The sequence below is a fragment of the Lynx canadensis genome, chromosome B4 (assembly GCF_007474595.2).
Source record: "Lynx canadensis isolate LIC74 chromosome B4, mLynCan4.pri.v2, whole genome shotgun sequence".
NCBI lineage: Eukaryota > Metazoa > Chordata > Mammalia > Carnivora > Felidae > Lynx > Lynx canadensis.
The window spans coordinates 38474047-38496531 of NC_044309.1; the positions used below are offsets into that span (position 1 = coordinate 38474047).

Below are 22485 nucleotides of genomic sequence, written 5' to 3' on the forward strand. Positions count from 1 at the left end.
TCTGAGCACATTCTGAGGCAGCCCCATTAGCTCTAGCAGAGAAACTCAAGTCGTGGGGCCAGGGTGGAAAAGGAGGATGTAGCTACAGCTCTCTCCAATGAAATGTAAAATGTGTTCTCTAGTGCTTCATATTTCTTTTTCTGCAAATTGCTTTGGAGATTTTCTCTTTATTTTGATACTCATCAGGTTGACTCTGATGTGTCTATGTGAGTTTTTCTTTGTATTTATCCCACTTGGGATTCTATAGCATTCTTGGATTGGTGGGCTGATGATTTCATTCATTTAGGAAAATTTTCAGTCATTATCTCTTCAAATATTTTTTTCTGCCTGATTTCTCTTTCTCTTCTTCGGGGAGTCCAATTACACATATATTAGATACTGTTTGATATTGCCCCATGGATCTTGGGTGTTATATATGTTTTTTTTTCTTTTATTTTTCTCTTTGTATTTAAGTTTGGGTAATTTTTATTGACCTATTTTGAGGTTTATTCATTATTTCCTCTGATGTCTGCATTCAGTTAGTAAGCACATTGAAAGAATTCTTCTTCTCTGATATGTGATTTTCATTTCTAACATTTCCATCAGCTCATTTTTAGTTTCTGTCTCACCAGTGAAATTCTCCATCTGTTCATGCATGTTTTTCCATTAGATTCTTTAACATACTTATTATAGGTACTTTAAAGTCTCCATTGGATAATTCCAATATCTGGGCTGTCTCTAAGTCTGGTTCTGTTGACTGTTATTTTCTTCTGATTATGGGTCATATTTTTTTCCTTTATCATTCACCTTGTAATTTTTTCTTAATGCTGGGCATTGTCAGTAAAGGCACAATAGAGACAGATGCACAGCATTTATGCCCAGAAAAGAGTATGCTTTTTCCTCTGTCAGGCTGTTAAAGTGGAAATTTGAGTCAATCTAGTCTGTAATGATGATAGATCTGGGCTTTGTTGTTGCCTTAGTTGCATTCATTATACCACAGGGCAGTCCTTTTCAAGAGTTTGGTTTTTAATCCATTAACAAAAGTTCACAGGTCTTTCTGATGTTATTTTTTTCAATTTAAATAAGAAAATTATTAACAATATTTTTGGGTAGACAATAGCCCTCACTCCACATACACTCAGGCAATAGACAAGAAATTGCAGCAAAAAACAAACCTATTTGATTTGTTGTTGTCCCATCCCTGAGCCACATATATTAAAGGAGATAGTGGGAAATGAACGGTTAGCAGAAAGAAGAGAAACTAATCTAATGTCCTGGGTGAACTTTCTCCTGAATAATTGAAGACAGGGTAGTTTAGCTGGGGAGAAAAATAGGAATTAACCTCTGAAAAAGTAACTAAAACACTGGGCATTGCAAAGCAATGTAGACATTAAATATTTGGGAATTTAATTTAATTTAAAAAGCATTATCTGTGCACTTGTATTGTGCTAGATGCTGGCCTATAGGTGTTGAGAATATAGAAGTAGTCCCATTGTTGGGAGTGGTTAGGAAAGGTTTCACAAAAGCATAAGACATTAAGCTCATCATTTCACAACTGCATGGGCCTTTAAAGATCATCTAACACAAAGTTTTTCACACTCTGGTTGGAATTACCTATATAGATTTGTAAAATCCCAGCTTCCTCAATGCCAAATCTGGAGATTCTGATTCAGTAGGTCTGGTTTGGGCCCAGGAATTTGTATTTTTAAAAAGTGTACCAGATGATTTTGGAGCACAGAAGCACTGAACCAAACTCCTCACTTTTACAAGCAAGCCTAGATAAAAGGATTGATCTGTCCATGGTCACACAGCTGAGATGGTGGCAAAGCCCAGAGCTCAAGCCACATAATGATAACAACTATTATGTATCAGCAGCTTTCTATGTGCCAGACATTGTCTTATGCACTTTGCATATATTATCACATTTAAACCTCATAACAACCAAATAGAGTCATTGTAATTATATAATAATCTCTATTTTAAAGAAGAAACCAACTCTTTGAGAGGTAAATTTTCGCTGAGATTACATAGCAAATATATGGCAGAGCCTCGATTTGAACTCTGAAGCTTAGGCCTTTAAACATTATGCACAGAGACTTCTTGGATATTTGCCCAACAGTTGCCCTACACCTCAGCTTAAGGCAGTGCTGAGAGAGGAAGGAGCAGGAACATGGCAGCAGGTTCCTTAAGGAAGGATTTTACATGAATGCAGCGTGTTTAGTGTAAATGTTTTGTCTGGAGAGAGGACAGATAGCTATTTCCAGAATCTAGAAGGGGGTCTTCTCTGAAACATGTCCCATTGCCAACCAAACAGTTTCCTTCTCCAAAAGTAAATTCCAACTGGGAATTTGGCACCAACCTTAGGTGATTTAATAGTATATGACTGACATCTTTTTCTCAAGCCAGAATTCACAAGGGCTTGTCCTCTGGGAGATGATTATTTTCTCTGCCTCTTCTCCCTGAGGAAGGTCTTTGTGTGCCTTAGAAAAGAGTCAAAGAGGCACAGCTGACCGTCCCCACCTCCCTCTTCACACACCTCCTCTCCTAAACATACAGAAACATAGTTCCCTAAGGTAACATTTATTTGATGCACATTTTAAAAGGAAACTTAATCCTGTAAGATTTTGAGAAAAGCATCTTTACTTTGATGCATTTCTAGACTCATCTGAATAAACAGACAAATGAAATTCAGCTGCTCAGTAACTAAAATCTCTGCTTAGGCCACCCTCTGCAGTACAAGGAAAGGAAATTGCATTCCTGGTTGCTGTCACAACTGGGTCATTGCAGCTGAAGAGTCAGGGGAGAAGCTGGGGTGAGCCTTAGCTCCACCATCTCTCTGAGTGTGATCTTGGCCCAGATACTGTGTGTGAGCCAGATGCCAACTTCTCCCAGCCTGTTTCCTTGACTGTCAGATAGAAGTATCCCCTTGAGGTTGCTGGGTATATTAAATGAAGAGTCTAGGGGTGCCTGGGTGATTCAGTCAGTTAAGTGTCTGACTCTTGATTTTGCCTCAGGTCATGATCTCAGGGTTCATGAGATGGAGCCCCACTTCGGGCTCTGCACTGACAATGTGGAGCCTGCTTGGGATTTCTTTCTCTCTCCCCCTCTCTCTCCCCCTCTGCCCGCTTGCATTTTCTCTCTCAAAAAAAGTAAATAAACATAAAAAAATGAAGAGTCTAGCCTGAGCTAGGTGGCCAATCAATGGTAGCAATGATTATCACCATTTAAGGATGATCTTAGGCCATTAGATGTGCATTCATTTACTCACCATCTCTGCACCCTACATCTTTCTCCCTCTCAAAGCACCTTATGAGCAGCTACAAGGGGCCAATGAGCACCACTGGGATGGTTGTGCACTACTTGGGGCTTATTTCTTATGGGATGGATTCCTAGTGAGTGCATCATGGCGTATGAGAAAGGCAAAGACGTTCATGGACCCACTCTCCCCTTTCATTTTTCAGTTGAGAAAACTGAGGTTCAGAGAGGTTGGGGAATTAGCCCAAGGCCCTGGCCAGTAAGTGGTGGTGCTGGGATTCAAACTAGCCTATACCATTTTAAGAGCCCATGTTTCTTCATGCTTTGTTAAAGGTTCGGTGGGTGAGGTCAGGAGAAGGGACAAAGATGGGTCTTCTAAGTATGCAGAACGGCTTGAACAAAGGCACCAAGATAGAAACGTCAATGGCAAATAAGACTTTGTAGGAGACTCTTTTGGCTCAGAGGGAGGGACAGGAAAGTAGACACAGGAAGAGTCAGGCAATTTGGATTCTGGTCTTGGCCTGTGGAAGACTAGCTTCCTGTGATATTCTAGCTGTGTGGCCATAAAGAAGTTTCTCAGCCCCTCTGATCTTTAGTTTTCCTAACCATCAAGTGAGATCTGTACATACTGCCAAGCTCTCCACCCAGACAAGCAATTTTTCTATTCTGATGCAGGGAACATGAGCTGTCCCTTGCTCTCTTGGGCATGCTGTGCTCTAGTATTCAGGAAGGCTGGGAATACTTCTGGAGGTCCTGCTGCTGGCCCTCATGTCTCACTCTGTTTTCACAGGGTGGGAGAATGTCTATGGCTTTGATATGACCTGTATCCGGGATGTCGCCATGAAGGAGCCCCTGGTGGACATCGTGGATCCAAAGCAAGTGGTGACCAATGCCTGTTTAATAAAGGTCTGCAGACTCATTCTGCTTGGGCCCAAGCATGCTGGGAATCCAGCTGTGCCACCCTGGAAAGCTGTGGGCCTTAAGTAAAGGCAATACCAGCTCCTGCACACCCCCTGCCTGGTGAGGCAAGGCCACCTTGGCCGGAGCCTCTGGCATCCCAACATTACTGCCTGTCACAAGAAGGTGCTCACACTGAGCAGAGCCAGAGAGAGAGCCACTGGACTCCACGGTGGCACAGCTGAGGGGAAGGAATCAGTTTATATCCTTTGTGATGCAAGTGGAAGGGTGTGGGGGAGGGAGCATCAAAGGAGAGGCAGGAGGGTATGCTCAGGTTTGGGGAAGCTACTCCATTCACAGGTGGATGGCCCTCTTAGGAAAGAAATCCAATACCTAAATCTGCTGTAATCTTCATTATACTCCCACCTCCAAGTCTACATGTGACCCAGACAGACAGAGCTACTCAACCTCCTTCCTGAGTAGTCTTGTTCGTACAGGGTCTAACAGCTTTTCTTACAAGGCTTTCTTCAGTGCATATGATGAGCAGCTGGTCAGCATCCTCAGCGCACCGATCCTTAGTGCATTCTTATGATTAAATATTCAAATGTATCAAACTTGATAGAGTAAAACCAAAAGCTCCCCTTGACCTCTCCTCCTTCTCAACCCCATGCACTTCTTGGAGGTAATAATGTTTACACATTGTATTGACATTTCCAGCCCCTTTCTAAGTATTTGCATTTATATATGCTAATATATTATGTTGAGCCATATAAATGACTATTTGTTTTTTAAAATCTAGAAAGACATCACTTTCATATGGTTGAAGTTAACTTTTTCGTTTAAAAATCTGGGTTCGTTCTGTAAGTATTCATTGGCCCATGCAGCCCTCATCTTGCTAAAACATACTTGCCTGCTCTGGTCCTGTACATGTCACTTCCTGTCTGGGAGTACTCGGCTGGAGACCGGCAGCATTTTCAATGGATAAAGGGGAAGAGTATAGGGCCACTGGGGATGAGGAGAGGTTTCTGAAGTTCTGATGTAAACCACTGCTTTGCCAAGGGAGAACTGTCCTTTGTGCCTGGGCACAGTCTTCCTAAGAAGAACCATAACTCCTGGTCCATAGTGTCACTGTGGCATTTAGAAGGGACCTCTGAGGACAAATAAAACTAGATGAGCCTCACACAGATGAGACTCATCAGATGCTGCCTCCCTCTTGTAACATCCTGCCTAGGAGGTGTGGCTGGGAGCTAAGTCTTGGGCCCTCTGTTGATGGTGTTCTCACTACTTCTTAACTTGGTCCGTTCCAAGTCCAGGCAGGGTTGATTGCAAGCAAACGTGTTCTTGTAGTTATTTCCTACCAGCCCCTCTGTCCCTGAAGCCTCTCCCTCTCCCTGCCCCAATGAAGAAGCAGGAAAGTGGACCCCCAAATAAGCCCACCCATAGCACAAAACATTTTTGTAAGTACTGTAGAATAGATAGAAATCTACTGGTGCAATTGAATTTGCCCAAATGACATGTAGCAGCTATATGTAACCATTAGGCACCTGCATGTAATGGAATCAGCTTGAAGATATAATTCCTTTACTGTGCTTGGGCCCCAGGTTGCTTTCTGCCTTTGGTGGGGTGGGGTGGGTGTGGACACTGTGCTTCTGTAGGTCACAGGCACATGATGCTTCACCCCCACCCCACCTCCAGGGCCACTCTGCCTTCCCATCACCTTCTCCCCTCTCCTAGTAAGACTCTTTCACCTGGTTATACCTGAGTGCAGCCAGAGACAAAGTAAACAAACTCGGTGAAGGCATTATACACACTCCTGTAAACTCCTTGTGGCTATGAGTGTGTGTCGAGCCTGGAGCTCTGTGCTGAGGTCCTGCCCCATCCCCATGCAGTAACCTTCCTTCCTCTCTTTTCTGAGAAGGATAAGAGTTGTCTGTGTTTTCTTCTGCAACCAAGAGAGCCCCTCCGTCAGCTTTCTTGCTAATGTGCTAAGCAACATTTTGTCAAGCCTGTTGGGAAAACACTTGCCCTTCTTCACACACTTAATTGCTGTTTTCATCGCTATTAACGTTTTAGAGTGTAACACTTTATTATAATTAAGACTCTGTTTTGACCAGACCTCCGCTCTGAGACATCCATTTGTAACATTATTTAGTGGTGGGGATAATGGTGGCCAGGGGCTCTTCTCAGTAGTTGGTACCTATGGAGCTTTCATGGGGGTTGCTGGAGGCCAAGTCCTCCTGGGGTGTCAGAGATACTGCTGCAGCAGGAAGACAGAAACCTTCCAGCATGGGGCTCTGGGATCTAGGAAGCAAGAGTAACCGGGTTTGGCTCTGTAGGCTTTGGTTCTGATAGGAGGGTGGGCCTGAGCCCAGAGGGGCCTCTGTGCCTCCAAAGCCCAGAGCAGCTGGCCACCTTTGCAGATGGCCCTGCCCCCATTCCAAAAGACCAACTGCCTCCATTGTCTTCATTTTAATGTATAGCTTCATTACTTCTGTCTTGAAGGCTTTTGTTCCTTCAGAAGCCCCTATTAAGATGCAAATGTCTGTAGGACCTAGTGAACACTGTCAGCTAACACAGGATAGATGACAGTGGTTGATGCATGTCTGAGAGCAGGACCCTGTGGAGGTGGAATTCCTGATCCACGGGTGTGGTGTGTGTGTGCGTGTGTGTGTGCCCTGAAAGTGGTGAAGAAGTGAGAGAGTTGACAAGAGAAAGGAGCCTGGTCCAAATGTGTCACAGAGCCTACTTCCCAGGTCTTCCCATAAAAAGTCATGGAAGGGTTTGGATTCAGGGAGCAGCACAGTCTGAATGGATCTGAGAGATTAGTGGGTTGCTTTAGAGGAAAGGTCTGGGGTGGGGTTTGGGGGAGGTAGGCAGGAACATTGTCAAGCAGGGAGACCTGTAAGGAGAAGACTGAGAGGTGTCAGGTGCTAGGTTACACAGCATGGGTACACAGACCAATAATGGGCATCCCCTGCTCTGGCTCCAGTCTCATGGTGGGGGCCAGGCTGCTGAGATGAGCCAGAAGTACGGCGGAAAGGCCAGGCTAGGCTGGAGGCAGGGGACCAAGAGAGAAAGATAACAAGAACCTTGGAAAGAGCCTGGAGCCTGGCTGTCTGGCCCTGGCTAAGAAAGAGATGGTAGTCCATGAGTGCGGGTACCATGAGCCTGGTGGACTGTGCTGATGCCAGTAACAAAGATACAGTTAATCACGTTTTGCTCTGAGTTGTTGAGCTGGAAAGAACTGTGGATAATACGTGACCAGAGGGATAATGAATGTCATGACTAACAGGTGCTGGGTTTAAAAAGGAGCAATGACCCAAACTTAACAGGATGACATATGATGGATGACCCTACACTCGGTTCCCAGGACAAAAGGAAAAAAGGAACAGGAGCAGGATGCGGTGGGGGGAGGTGGCTTGGCCAGAGTGAAGTCTGAGCCAGCAGTGTGGTCTTTGAGATCAGACGCTGCTAGAAGTATGTCCCAAACAAGAAGGGTGACAGAGTCAGAAATCATGACTCATGCAAAGTGAATAAAAAAGAAGACACAGTTTATGCTGGAGAAGAAAATGTTCAGGGGGCTCATGTGAGCTAGAATAGACATTTGACTTATTCCATGGGTGGAAGTTACAGAGACTGGTGTGTCCTCTCCTTACTCATTTAGAAGAGGGACCTGTGCATTGGAGGTGTCAGGAAATGGAATCAGCTGCCTGGCAGGTAGTGAATACATCATCCATGAAGGTGTCCAAGCAAGCATCAGAGGGCCACTTCCCAGGAATGCTACCAAAGAGGCTCTTGCATTGAATGAAGGGAGACTGGCTTTCTAATCCCATCAAATTCTACATGCTCAACCCAGGGCTTCCCATCCCATTAATTCTTGTTCCCCATCCTTGGTTCCAGAAGCACAGCAAAACTGATGAGGTGACATCACTGAGGAGCTCCCCATCCCCCTTAAATTTGCATTCCACTCTCTTCCCAACTAATAGGTCAGAGCTTCAGCTTCCCTCAGAGGATGTGATGGCTGCACACCCCAGACCACAATAGGACTCTTATCTGACCTTCTCCCTTGACTGCACCTCTTCCTTTGTCCATCCCCTTGGAGGCAGGACTTCTCTTTGAGGGCCTTGGGATGCTTTGCATCTGCCTTTCCTTTATTTATCCTAGAAGTATGTAGAGATAAAAACCATTTCTGCTACATCACTCTGTGTCTTCCCTGCTCTTGTTTCCCCACCTTCAGACCCCTCTTCTAATTATCCCCAACGTATTCTATCATCTGGGTCTCAGGAGAGCCCCTTGGAACCAGTCCAGGCACACAGATATCTGTCTGGTTCTTACAAAGTCTTCAGGACAGAGGTCCTTGCTACACACCCCCGACAATGGGAAGCTTCCTTAGACCTCTGAAAGCTGTCTGGATGCCTCTAGGGCCCTTGGAAGGTTGGCCCTGTCTCATCGGAGCCAGCAAATAGCAGGTCAGCATCCTTCACACAGAAAAGAACAGCATATTGTAAACTGTCTTTCATTATACTTGCTCCCCACGCAACATTGATTTTCAGCCACTTCCCAGCTGAAATTGTTAGAATTATTAGTTCTTTGTGCTCTCCATTTCCTGGCCAGAACTGAAAAATTCTTACCTCTTATTCCCTTTTCTTTCTTCCTTCTTCTCCCTCCCTCTCTCTCCTTCTCTCTTTCTTTCTTCCTTTCTTTCCTTCCTTCCTACCATCCTTCCTACATTCCTTCCTTCCTTCTTTCCTTCCTTCCTGCCTCCCTCCCTCCCTTCCTTCCTCCCTCCTTCCCCCTCCCTCTCTCCTTCTCTCTTTCCCTTTCTCTCTCTCTACCTCCCTCCCTCCCTTCCTTCTTTCCTTCCTTCCTCCCTCCCTCTCTCCTTCCTTCCTTCCTTCCTTCCTTCCTTCCTTCCTTCCTTTCAGGTTTGGTGTAGATGGTCAGCAGGGCTCCCCTTAGTTTAGTCTGTGACTGTGGGTGGGCTCAGTTGGTCACTCCTAAGATAATACTTGTTGTCTCCTGTTGCTGGGAACTTGAATATCAAAAAATTGGGAAATGACTAATCTGGTTCACTGATATCACTGGGAGGGTTTGATAAAGTACAAATTGCTGTTTTGATCCCATAGGTTTGAGATGCCCTCCCGACCCCACCCATACAGAATTTGCACCCAGGTGATGCTAATGCCCATCATTTGGGACCGCACTTTGAGAACAAGTAGATGAGCAGAGCAGTGCTGAGGTGGACTGCTCTGAGGCTGTTCAGATTGGGTTCAGGAATGTTCTGTCTCATTAATCCTCTCCCTTTTCCACCCTCTGCTCCATAAGCCCCCATCCCCAGCAGATTTACCTTCCTAATTCTGTTGCCCTCACATTCTGATTCAAATGTGTTTGCACCATTGCCTGAGCATACCCCACCCTAAGAAAGGATGGATGAGGTCATTGGGAGGTGGTGGGTGGGCCTGGGGATCCATCCCAAGAGTAAATGGTAGCCCCAGAACAGTGGTCTTCCATGGGAATGTAGCTGCTGACCAGGACCCAGACCTAGTGAAGATGCTAAGTGTCTGGCATTCTCTTTTCTCTGGGCCACAGGAAGTGGACATTTACACGGTGAAGACGGAAGAGCTGTCATTCACATCTGCCTTCTGCCTGCAGATACAGCGAAATGACTACATCCACGCCCTGGTCACCTATTTTAATATTGAATTTACCAAGTGCCACAAGAAAATGGGGTTTTCCACAGGTGAGCCTTTTGTTGGCACTCCAGACCCTCCCCACCCTCCATGCTGAGGCTTTGTGGAAGTGACCAGGGCTGGCCTGACCTGGGGAAAAGACCTGGGGCATAAGCCCTTGCTTAGCATCTTGTAAGCCTTCTTCAGCACTTCCCCACACTTTTGACTGCCAAAAGGAGAAGGTAAATGAAAGTGTATATTGTATGATCAGAGCTGAGAGTATGTGTTCGGTGGAGAGAAGCAGGGGGGAAGCCCAATTTCAGGGGCACATTTGTTCATTGAACATTTTCTAGGCATAGTCTGTGTGAGGGGTAAGGATACAGAGTGTGATAAGATTTCCCCATCTTCACCACTGTGCCCTACTTCCGGATTCAATGAATCTCTTGGTAGGCTGCAGACTATGTCTCTCTGTCTCCTTCCGCCCCAATCCATCCTTCCTGACACTGTTCCCCAAATACCACCTGAGCTCCCCTCCCAGCCCCCTTCAGAGGTGCCTCATTGTCTGAAGCAGGTAAACCCACATGTCTTTGCCCTGTAAGTGGGGGTTCCACCATACCTGGCCCCCTACCAACTTCTCCCAACTCATTTCTCACTGCCCTTCCTTTGCTTTGCCTTCCTCCCCTGTCTCACTGTTGCACCACACACAGGGTCCAGTCACACTGAGCACCTCACAGTCCCCTGAACTTAGAAAGGCTTCCTAAATCTCCAGGCTATTGCCTCTGCACATGCCAACCCTTTGTCCACCCAGGTGTTTCACGGGGACAAGAGGGTCTTTTGTCAGAGGCTCTTGTCATCTCCTTTCTCCCTGCAGTAGTCTGCTAGGGCTGCCATAACAAAGTATGACAGGCTAGTGGTTTAAACTACAGAAATTTACTTCTCACAGTTCTGGAAGATCAAGGTGCCAGCAAGTTTGCTTTCTCCTGAGGCTCTCTCCTTGGCTTGCAGGTGGCCTCCTTCTCTCTCTGTCCTCACAGGGCATGTACTCCTGGTGTCTCTCTGGTGTCCTAAGAGATTAGGACATTTATGTATTTGTATGAGGAGACTTTAAAAGGACACAAACTAGATTGGATTAGGGCCCACCCAAAGACCTTATTGTAAAGGCTTCTTTAAAGGCTCTATCTCCAAATATAGTCATATTCTGAGGTGCAGGGGGATTAGGGCCTCAGCACATGAATTTCAGGGAACACTATTCAGCCCCAAACACCTCCCCTATGCCCACTCCTCACCTGGACAATCCCAGCACAGGCCTCATCTCTCAGCTCAGATATTACTTGATCCCTTCCTTCACTCCTGGTTAAGTTTAGGAGTTCTTCTTGGGGCTTCCTGACATCTTGTGCTTATGTTTGTCATGGAAATGTAAAAAAAAGGGTATAAAAAAGTCAAGAAGGGCAGCTGGGTGGCTCAGTTGGTTAAGCGTCCGACTTCGGCTCAGGTCATGATCTCACGGTCCGTGAGTTCAAGCCCCGTGTCGGGCTCTGTGCTAACAGCTCAGAGCCTGGATCCTGCTTTGGATTCTGTGTCTCCCTCTCTTTCTGACCCTCCCCTGTTCATGCTCTGTCTCTCTCTGTCTCAAAAATAAATAAATGTTAAAAAAAAATTTTTTTAAAAAAGTCAAGGAAAAAGTCCTCTTCCCACTCCAGCCCAGTTCTGTGCCCCAGAAGCATATGTTAACCACTTTTTATTTTTTGCTTTTTATTTGAAATATTTCTCATATGAAGTTGCCAAGATAGTACATACAGTCCTGTGAACCCTTTACCCAGCTCCCCCCAACTATGGTACCACATCCAAACTACACTTTTCTGAAAACATGGGTTGACTTATACCAAACACACTGCCCTCTGCTACCTTGTCTTTATTTAACAATAAACCTTAGAGGGCATACTTAAGCAAGAAACTTATGATCTCAGATCTGGTCTTGCTCTCAGGGTTGTGAGTTTAAGTCCCATGTTGGGCACCATGCTGGGCTTGAAGCCTACTTAAAAAACAAAACAAACAAACAAAAAAACAATATACCTTGGAGACACTTTCACAGCCTCATTGACATAACTACTTTATTTTATTTTATTTTTATTTTTTGTTTTTGAAACAACTACACAGGATTTCAAGGTCAGATGTAGCTTATTCAGCATTTTTCACTCTGTTTGCAATTCTCAGTCTCCCCATGGGCTGGGATCACATCTCATGAATCTCTGCACTCTGGGCTTCTAGAGCAGTGTTTGGCTTGTAGTGGGTTCTAAACAGATCACTGTTAAATGAGTATATGAAGATCTGAGTCCTGCTCTTGGGAACATGTTCCTACTGGCCACACATGTGAAGTCTTCTTGGGAAGCAGGAGCATGTCATTAGGGGCAAGCCAGCATGCATGTGCCAAGGGTAGGTGAGCTCTACCAGAGACCAAGGACATGATTCTTCACTTCCTGAAGCCTTGGTGACAATGATTGATCCTCTTTGACCTATTAACAGAGAGGGCAAGAGGTTTATCCAGCCCCTCCAAGAAAAAAAGGGTTTTTTCCAGAACTGGTGTCTCCTGACCACCAAGATCATGATCTTCTGGTCTCCAACATCTGGCCCAGTGCTGGTGCACCCTGTCCTGGGGAAAACCAGAGGCCCCCAACCTTGGTCATTTTTAGCTGTTCCCCTTCTTAGAGTGGCAGCAGGAGAGATTGTCTTCCTGGTAGGCAGGGATGGCTAGGAGGGAGAAGGGAGGTTTTACCTGGACCTTGAAGGGTAAGTAAGACTCAGCCTCACAGTGGTGGGGTGTGGCAGTGGTGGGAGGGTGGAACAGGAGCCTGCTTGAGGACCATTGCTGTGATTGGAAGCCAGGGATGGAGCCACAGAAGCTGGCCCTGCCTCTACCATCTCCAGGATGATGTTTCCACCGGGGTCTGCCCTGCTACAGGTGATGAGAAAGGGTGGCAGGGATACTCTGGGAAATATTGTGTGTTTGTAAAGCCTAGGATCTAGCCCATAGCTTTCAGCTGGGGGTTTCCCTTCCCTGAGTTTATTTCCATTCCTTGAGGTCAAGCAGACAGGCTGTCCCACCCCTGCCCAGAGGTGGCTCTCTGGCACTGTGATGGCGGGAACAACATTCCTGATGCCCCACAGGAAGGAGTACTGGTTAACCTTAAGTTAAGAATTGAAGGACTCAGCCCCTGGCTGCCTGAGGGATAATGAGGATTTGCCCTTCGTATTAAAGTCTCCAGCCCACTGGGTCAGTTTCTTCCTGTTCTATGGTCATACTCCCACTGTAGTTCGTCACAAGTCCCTGTGAGAAACAATGAGGACTATATTTCAGAGGCTCAAAGACCATGGGTCTAGATCAAGGTCTGAGCTCATTTGTCTTTTTGGGTTTTTTTAAGATTTTATTTTTTTTAAGTAACCTCTACTTCCAATGTGAGGCTTGAACTCTCAACCCCAAGATCAAGATTTTCACGCTCTACTGACTGAGCCAGCCAAGAACCCCTTGTCTGTCTTTTTACAGCTATAGTATTATATCACCTTCTCTTTGCACAGAACCCCAGAAACGTAGGTCTGAAAGGTCATCCAGAGGTCCTGCACTGCCTGTTTCCATGCCTTGGTGCAGAGGTTCTCACTGTGTAGTCCACGGCCAGCAGCATCAGCATGACCTGGGAACCTGTTAGAAATGCAAATTGTCAAGACTTGCCCCAGATCTTCTGAATCAGAAACTCTGGGGTGGGGTCCAGAAATCTGTGTCTTACCAAGCCCTCCAGGTGACTGTAATGCACAAATCAGTTTGAGAACCACTGCCTCTGTGCTAGAACACTGCCTCTGCCTGAACAAGAAGATTGTAAATTTGGCCAATGTTGATGCTTTTCACATCAACTGGAAAGCTAACTCCATCTGCTTACTACCTTTCTCATCAAGGCCTATGCCTTCTGGTTGACATAGGTCCTTCTCACAGCAGCATTCCCATATAGAGATCAGGATTGGGGGGGATACTTTGTTTCACTGCTTCCTCAGCCACCTGGGGAATGTCCCCATGGGGTTTTGCTTCCAGCAGGTAGCAAACATCTTTACCAGGTAGTGTGGGTTTGTCAGTGGGCTTTTCTGATAATCTATACTTTGACCATCTAGAAAAGTGTATTTGCTTTTTGTTTTCAAGGACCTCAGATGCTCAGAATTGAATTAATCCTAATTCTTGGTACATGACATCATTGAATCAGGCACAGTTCACTTTTGTTTATTTATAACGAACACCTGTGAACTCACCACTGTCTCAGTAATTAGGACATAAATAATTATTAACTAGCACACATTAGTAACTAGAAAAAATGTATTATTGTTCTTAGAATGTAAATACATTAGTTGATATCAAGAAATAAACTGCTACTAATTAGAATATAAATATTAATCAGAGTACATTATTAATAAATATAATGATACTATTTATAATTAATAAGTAAATTAATTCACAGTCACATAATTAATCCTTGTGTGCTCACCACCTAACTAAATGGAGGCTCCACACCAACCCATCACCCCCCATGTTGCCTCTAGATGAACATTATTCTAAATTCTGTGTTCTTTATCCCCTTGCTATTTTAAAAAAAGTTTTATCACATCTATGTGTATGTCTGTACACTGTATTGTTTGGGCTCAGCTATTTTTGAACTGCATGCAGCATGTAACCTGCCATATGTGCCCCCATCCCATTGACTGACTGCCAGCTGAGCTTTCTATCTCAGCCCAGCCACAGCTGGCTCTGGAGGGGCCAGCTCACAAGCACATCACGTATTGTGCTGCTTGAAAACAATCCCTGTTAATGGTTCTGGCATCTCCTCTCTGCAGCTCCAGGCAGAAGCTGTCGCAAGTGGGCACAGGAACCTAGGGTTCCAGGCTGTGCCAGCCAGTGGGCATAGCTGCCCCTCCCCTTGGACACATCCTCAGTGGATGGGGGCAGGGACCCTTGGGGGTGCACGGAGGGACAGTGGCTTGAGTAGAATCAGACCTGGGGTAGAGTCTTAGTCTTTCCAGGAGTCAGCCAGGTAGGGCGGCCAGACAAAGGAGATAGGTCTTGAGTAAGTTACTTTCTGGGCCTCAAGCTCATTATGGATGATGTAGTTGGACCTAGATGCTTAGCAGCCCCTTCCTGCTTTGCCATCTGGTGACAGTGAGTCATTGTCTCAGGTCAGAGAAGCTTCTTGGTGCATAGTCTTTCATTCTCTAAAAAGCTTCTGATCTCCCTGGGCAATATAAATTGCAAATTTATAGCTAGAAAAAGTTTTAAATTTTAAGCAAAGCTACCAGCCACTTAGCCACTGTGAAGTGAAACAAGAAGCAGGATTCCACTCCCTTTCCAAAAGCACCAGGAAAAATCTTCTTATGAAAGCCCCTGCCATTTGTTCCCACAGCCCCCTGAGCTCTGCATCCCCATCCTTGGTCACAAGGAAGACCTTGCTGCCTGAGAGTCTTCTCATTTAGACTATAGGATGTGAGGGGGAGGAAAGGCTGTATAGGTCGCTGTTTTCCAAATTTAGGACCATATCTGGGAACTGATAGGCATCCTGAATTGATGTCTGTTGAATGAAGGAATGCATGCATGAATAAATGCATATGTACTTGGAATGTTGGGGGCAGTACTGATTATACTCACTGTAAAATATAGAACAAAAGCTGTCCATAACCCACAACCCAGAGAGACTGTGAAGGGGAGGGAGAAAAGGGGAGGTTAGCATGTGGGGTCAGGATATTAAGAGGATAAATATATCTTCATAATAGGGAATGCTGAAAGTTACATGATCTAGAAGGTTATAGCTGGGGCAGGGTAGGGTGGGAAAGACTTATTTACTGATGAGAATTCTAGATGTCATCCACAGCCTTGTTCTGGGTGCTCACCCTTGCACCTAGCACCTTTCTGGATGCTTCCCCAGGACATTCTAGACCACTAGAGTGATGTAGAACATCTTTGAAGGTCAGAGCCATAGATTATGGATAAATAAAATGATATACCACCTCCCATAATGATTATAACCACATAATTCAATGGCTTAGCAATACCCTAACATGGGGTTAATGTGTTATGGTAGGGAGACCATATTTATCTTTCAATTAAAGACACTTCTGATAGTGAAAAGGAAAGCTATTAATAGTTATGCTAGGAAGACAAGTAAACTGGAGCTGTCTTGGACACAGCAGGAGATTTGGTCATATACTTTCCCCCTTCTCATCCCATCTGATTCTCAAAGTACTTGGGGAGATAGATATCATGCCCCACATTCTTCAGGTGTATAAAATGAGCCCCAGGGTCATAGTGCAAACACAAGGCAACATGGAGGCATGAAACTGGGGCTGTTGTTGCCTAATTAAATGTTCTTTCCACTCTTGCCCACCAAAGAGATGTTATTAGATGCGAAAGAGTGGGTTTGTAAAGGGATTTCAGCCATGCTCTGTGCCTACAACACATGGGGGGGATTTTTAAGTCTTGGCAGGTCTGCTCCCTTCACATCCCCCAGAATGACTGAATTCAAGTCTCTAGGAGTAGAGTTGAGAAATCTGAATTTTAATCAGTTTCTCCTGGACACCTTGATGGAGAATTAGTATTGTGAAAAGTGGTCTAGATGATTAGTCCATGGCTGATGGACCCCATGACAGAAATGTTTGGGGAGGTTCTCAAACTTTTGATGTTGTCAAGGGGAAAAAACCCACTTTTCTCCAACCCAAGGCTGGTGTATTTTTTGGACCACCACCAGACACACCTAGGCTTGATGGCTGCCAAACCTGAGCCAGTGAATCTCTGGGACTCTCATAAGGCATCTGATTAGGTGACAGAAGGAAGTTGCTTGAATCCCCTTGCCTGAAGGTCTTTAAGAACAGGAGAGACACCTGTCTGAGCTGGTGTAGGAGGAAGTGGGGGCGAGAGTGCTGTCAGTCATACACTGCCATTCTCCGTATACACCAGAGACTATCTTTTGACAATTTATTTAGATGTAGTTGGCAGGGAAGGGGCTGGGACAGGTGGACTTTGTCTGTAGACAGCAATATGCTTTAGAGGCCATGAAGGCTGGATATGTTTGGGTATCTAGGATCTAAAAGCCACAGACTGCACGTTCATGATCCTCCTTCAAGCCTTTCCAAATGCTCAGGCTGCTTTTCCCTGCCATGACCTTGAGTTTGCACTGATTTCCCAAATGCATACATTGAAGGCTACCCAAGTCTTTAACCAGATCACTGACATTTGATCAAGCCAGTTCATTGCAAAGGGCAAAGAAAGACTCTTCACTACCTTTTAAATAGATCCTGGGGTTTGTAAGATCTTAGAAGTGACCTGATCAGACTCAGTGCATGATAAATCCCCAGTGTTTGTTATAGGAACACCTCAAAGCTGGACCTTAGGTAGCTCAGATGATTTCAGAACAGCCCTAATTTTTCCTGGTGAATTAAAAATCTGCCTTCTAGTAACTCCCAGTGACTAGCCTTTGTTCTGCCTCCAATGCCATATATAAGGCCACATATGTCTTTCTATGTGACAGTTTTTGAAGTATTGAAAGGCACTTATTATTATTCTCCCCAAGTCTTCTCATTTTTAGCTCTGGTCCCAAGCAAAGAGGAAATCAGTATTAATGAGTCCTACATCCAGGTGGAGGAAGGTAAGAGACTGAAGGGCCAAGAGGATCTTACTATAATGGGTTCTTCTACTATCTATAGTTTTCAAAGTCTCCAATGTAATTGAACATCTATGGGTACCTTGAGGCATAACAAAGTGTCTACTCTTTGGGTTTTGCCATCTATAAGTGTAGTAGTTACAGATCTACCAAGTGTGGTGGTAGGCACTGAGGATATAACAGTGAACAAGTCTGGCATGGTGCCTGCCTTCATGGAAATTGCAGTCTTGTGGAGGAAGCACACAGCTGAAAAAAGACAAAGACATTTATGCTGCAGTATGATAGGCATTGTGTTAACCAAAGCTCAGGGTGGGTGGCCAAACTTGGCTTCCCAAAGGAAGTGACTTTGAAGGATGAGGAAGGGAGAGACTGGTGGACTAGGAGGGAAAAGTATTCCAAAGATAGTTGTTGCTGAGGAAGATGGCCCATAAGCAGGCCCCCTCTTCTGGTTGTAGAGTATGTAGTGCGCCAAGAGAGGATGGATGGGATTTAATGGCAAATACAGGGAGTCGCCAGGATTGGTGTGCCTTTGGATCATGCAGGAAGAGTGAGCTATGGACCAGTGGTGGGGCTGTGGGATGAGAAATATCCCTTACTTCTTTTAGATACAGTTAGGAGGACACAGCTGAAACCCCACAACAGATGTGGGCCAAGGGTACCAGGTTCAGTTCTAGGGCAGAGAAGTGTCAGGGAAGCCTATGTGTAGGATTGGGGTGTTGGTGGGACACGGGTTTAGTTAAGAAATTTGCACACCTGATGTCATTTAAGGGGAGACAGGATGGTCTACTCTACAAATCTCCCTCTTACGCTGTCTGAACGTCTTCACTCTGTTGAACTAATTAAAAACAGTAGCCTTTTGAGATTCTTTTATGTTAATGAGTTTAGTTGGTGAGAGGGTATTCATCCCACCCCTTGGAAGGAACTTGTAATACCTGCTTCTTTCTCTTCTGATTCCTAGCTAAAATCAGCAGCCTGGAGGATCTGGGATCTTGATGGAAGGAGGAGCCCTGGGGCTGAGTGAGGATTTCTGGGGTTGGAGGCAGGCTCCAGGGGCTGGGTGCCTTGACCCACACAAGTGCTGGGAGTTGGTTCGGTGAATCCCAAAAGAAGCCCAGCAACTTCTAGGCAAGGTCTCAGCCTCAGTCCTTCTGGAGACATCTTCTCTGACTCTTCCTTCCCACCTCCCTTTTCTTCTCCCCTCAGCCCCCGATGCCCCCTACACCCACTGGAAGCAGACTGTCTTCTACTTGGAAGATTACCTCACTGTCCGGAGGGGGGAAGAAATCTATGGGACCATATCCATGAAGCCAAATGCCAAAAATGTGGTGAGTGCTGAGGCAGTCTCTGTCTGGGACAGGGTCAGAGGGAAGAAGGGACCCGTGGAGCTGGTTCCCTGGAGCTCCCAGGACCTCCTCACCCTGGTGCCCCAAGTGCCTTGTGCACAACCAGACAAGGTACTGAGGGAGGGGCAGTAGAAAGCCGGGTTTGGATCTCACTACGTATAACTGAAGGCCTCCAACCATGGACCCTTAAAACTCAAGGGTGATAGATTTTCTCAAGGACCCACTCTGGACTCTCAGCCTTCCTTGCATTTAGCCTCCAGTTCTGCATCCGAGGGGCTTTGGGCACGGAGGCTGTTGCCATGGGTTTCAGCTCATTTAGAACAAGCCAACCCAGGAAATAACAGCTTCTGGTGGCCGGGAAGATGTTTGGTTCACGTTTCTTCAGCGAGCCTGGTGGGTCAGGGATCGTGCGATTCTTTCTGAGCAACCGCGGGTGCAAGCATGTGTATTAAAAGCATCTAGAGAATGCTTTGAAGGTTGTGCCACAGAAGACTCAACCACCCCACTCTGTTTTCTCTCAGGATGAAATCAGAGGGAACATTTCTATATTATAACAGGAAGGCTTTAGGTTAGGAATCAAAGAACTTCCTGTGTGGATAATGAGGCACTAGAATAGATTCCCGAGGGCTGTTTGTGGGAACCCCTTAGCTAGAAAACCTTAGAAACACTGTAGTTACCCATCCCTCTGCCTGCAGGAGGGGGTGGTGCTTGCCTTTGCTACCACACTAATGCTGGGACCCTTTGCTCTTCCTTTGTAGCGAGACCTCGATTTCACGGTAGATTTGGATTTTAAGGGACAGCTGTGTGAAACATCTGTATCTAATGACTACAAAATGCGTTAGCATACGTGGGAGGCTGCAGACAGTGAGCAAGAAGAGAAACTCTTACCTCGATCTGCGGCTCTGTAACAAGGAACACCGTTTGCAGGACTACACTCTCGAAAACCAGAGTTTTTAAATTCTGCCTTGAAGATTGGTGAACTCACCAGGGCTCCCGTGGGCCACTGGACAGAGAGCTTCCAGTTCCTCAGCTCTGCTCTGGGAGCCCTTCACAGAGGCTTTGTTGTCGCCGACAAAGAGCAACCTCCAGTGCTGTGGCTGGGGCCCCCGAGGATGGAAAAGTATACACGTATACCCATTTGTCCTCCTTAACTGTGAATCTCTGGAACTTCCAAGTTTTGCATGCTGCAGGCATCTAGGACAGATTGCTTCACTAGAACCTGGAGACATAGTGTCTTTGATAGCATAAGCCAGATTACCTGTCTGTGCGGTGGTGTGCGTGTGCGCGTGTGTGTGCGTGTGCGTGTACAGCATATACATTAGTTTATTTACCCACACCTGTATATGCATGCATATACAACCACGTGGGTATATTTCTGTGTTCATTCAGGGTGTGTGTGTGTGTGTATGTGTGTGTGTGTGTGTGTGTGCGCGCGCGCGTAGAATATATATTACTCTCAGAGGAGATTCTGTTGCTTTCGAATAGGAATTTGTTTTGTGATTAGTTCTCCCCACTTCCCATCCCTTACAGATGTTAAGCAGCTATGAAACGTTCTCTGTACTAGCTCTGGTCTTCTTCTGACTAGACTGTGGCTCTGAACCCTGAGCATAGTACCACGCACTCTGTTGGCACTCAATAAATGCACATGAGAGCGAAGCGATGGCCTGGTTGTGTTCCTGGTGCTCTGGGGTGGGAGGGTTTGGGAGGAGGTCAGAGGCCACACTGGAATGGAAGATCACAGGAGCAACAGATGCTGTTCCCAGCTCCCAGAAGGCAGTGCCTTGGTAGAAGCAGTCAGGACTGGTCCAACAGCATGTCCCCTGCAAACTCTCACAGGGTGGGGAGAGGGACTTAGGGGTGAAGTTGGGTGGGGGGGAGGACAGGAGCTAACCAAGAGTGCTCTAGAATGGAAGGCTACATGTAGCCTGGAGGAAGGCCAACCTCAGGAATAGGAGAATCTAGGGTGTGCATCCCACTGGGAGGGCCTGGAGAAAGCAGGAGATGGTGGTCCTGGATCCCTGGGGAGAGACTGGGGCAGGGTCTGAGTGAAAGACTAGGGTGCTGAGAGTTTGCTGTACTGCACAGTGTCTTGTCCCTGGTCCCTCACCCCTGGCTAGTGTTTGGCCTGGTCTGCCACCCTTTGCACCGACAGGAGCTCACCCACCTTGAGTAGAGCTTTCCCACCCAGCACAGGTGAAAAATACATGGGTCCTAGGATGGTGCCCCAGGTTCCCAAGGCAGCCCCCTTCCCCAGCATGGCTGGTAAATCTCTAGCGCCCCCAACTTCTTTGGCCCTGCCTAAGCTGGCCTCTGTCTTCAGTGCACCATGGACCTTGGGCAAGTCATGTCACTTTCTTGAGCCTCAGCCTTTTCACCACTCATCTGGACGCTGATGTTCCACACTGTGTCCTTGGGAGCCCTGGGGCTTGTGGGAGGTGCCAGGATCAAGGTGGGCAGAGTTCTGGGTTCCCTTCTCCCCAGGTTTAAAAAAAAATTCTGGGATGCCTGAGTGGCTCAGTCAGTTAGGCATCTGACTTCAGCTCAGGTCATGATTTCACAGTTTGTGAGTTCTAGCCCCGTGTTGGGCTCTGTGCTGATAGCTCAGAGCCTGGAGCCTGCTTTGGATTCTGTGTCTCCCCCTCTCTGACCCTCCCCTGCTCATGCTCTGTCTCTGTCTCTGTCTCTCAAAAATAAATAAACATTAAAAAATAAATTAAAAAAACCCAATTCTTCCCTGGCCGGTCTTTATTTTCCTTGGGAAAAAGATTCTACTACTAAAAAATAAAAATAAAATAAAGACATGAAAAGGAACCAAGACCAAAAGCAAATACCTCTGAAAATGATGTATCTAGGTGATCCCAGAATCCTCCTGACCCTAATATTCTGAGATCATTGGTATCTTGGACCCTCTCACGTTCTCTCTCTCCTGCTGCTAGTCCTGTGCATTTTCACCTAAAGTTGCCCAGAGCAGCATTTGGGTCTTGGCTGGGTGCCCACCCCTTGGCCCAGAGCCCCATTTTCACTCACCTGCATCTTTATGCTATTTCTTGCCCCCATCAGCTCTGAAATATTCTCTCTGGAGCCATCATCACTTAGAAAGGGGAGCAAGCTCTATGAGCAGATATGGGGCCTTTGCCTGAATTTTAAAAGGGGCCTCCTGAAGGCACACACACAGTTCTGTGGAGACTCTGCTTGGCAGGAAATGTGAACTTCAGTCCCCACTTGTCCCCTGGTCTGGTGATGGGTACAGTGCAGAAACTGCACAATAGGACACAGAGGCCCTGAGAAAAGCTGTGCTGAGCCTCTTGGAGCCCATGTTGGTTTCCCTCTAGCTTGTAAAAGGCTGTCCTGCATTTCAATTGTCAGTCAATCATGCTTTCCATTAGAGACCTGTTGGCAAAACTTCTAGCTTTGGTCCAAGTGTGGTAACCAAATCTCCATAGGATGGAAACACAATGTACTTTGCCAGAGTGGTGAAGTGTTTGGATGTGGTTTGGTTTCTGGTTATTCTTTAGCTTCTGAGACAGGTAATGTCATCTGTGTTATCTCCCCTGGGGGAGATTTCCCAGATGCTGGGAAGGAAGAGGGCCATTTAGAGGTAGTGGGTAGAGGTGGGGAGGAGGCAGGGGAGGCCTGGGCTCAGCTGTGGGTGGGGTGTCC

General features: G+C 46.2%; 1 protein-coding gene across 1 annotated transcript in view; it reads left to right on the forward strand.

The window, feature by feature from the left end:
• PRMT8 (protein arginine methyltransferase 8) overlaps positions 1-19667 on the forward strand; it is a 95703-nt gene extending 76036 nt beyond the window's left edge. The window contains exons 7-10 of the mRNA XM_030321449.1: positions 4025-4140; positions 9721-9871; positions 18686-18807; positions 19584-19667. Of these exons, the coding sequence (XP_030177309.1) occupies positions 4025-4140; positions 9721-9871; positions 18686-18807; positions 19584-19667 (473 nt within the window). The remainder of the gene's footprint in view (positions 1-4024; positions 4141-9720; positions 9872-18685; positions 18808-19583) is intronic.
• The last annotated feature ends 2818 nt before the right edge of the window (positions 19668-22485 follow it).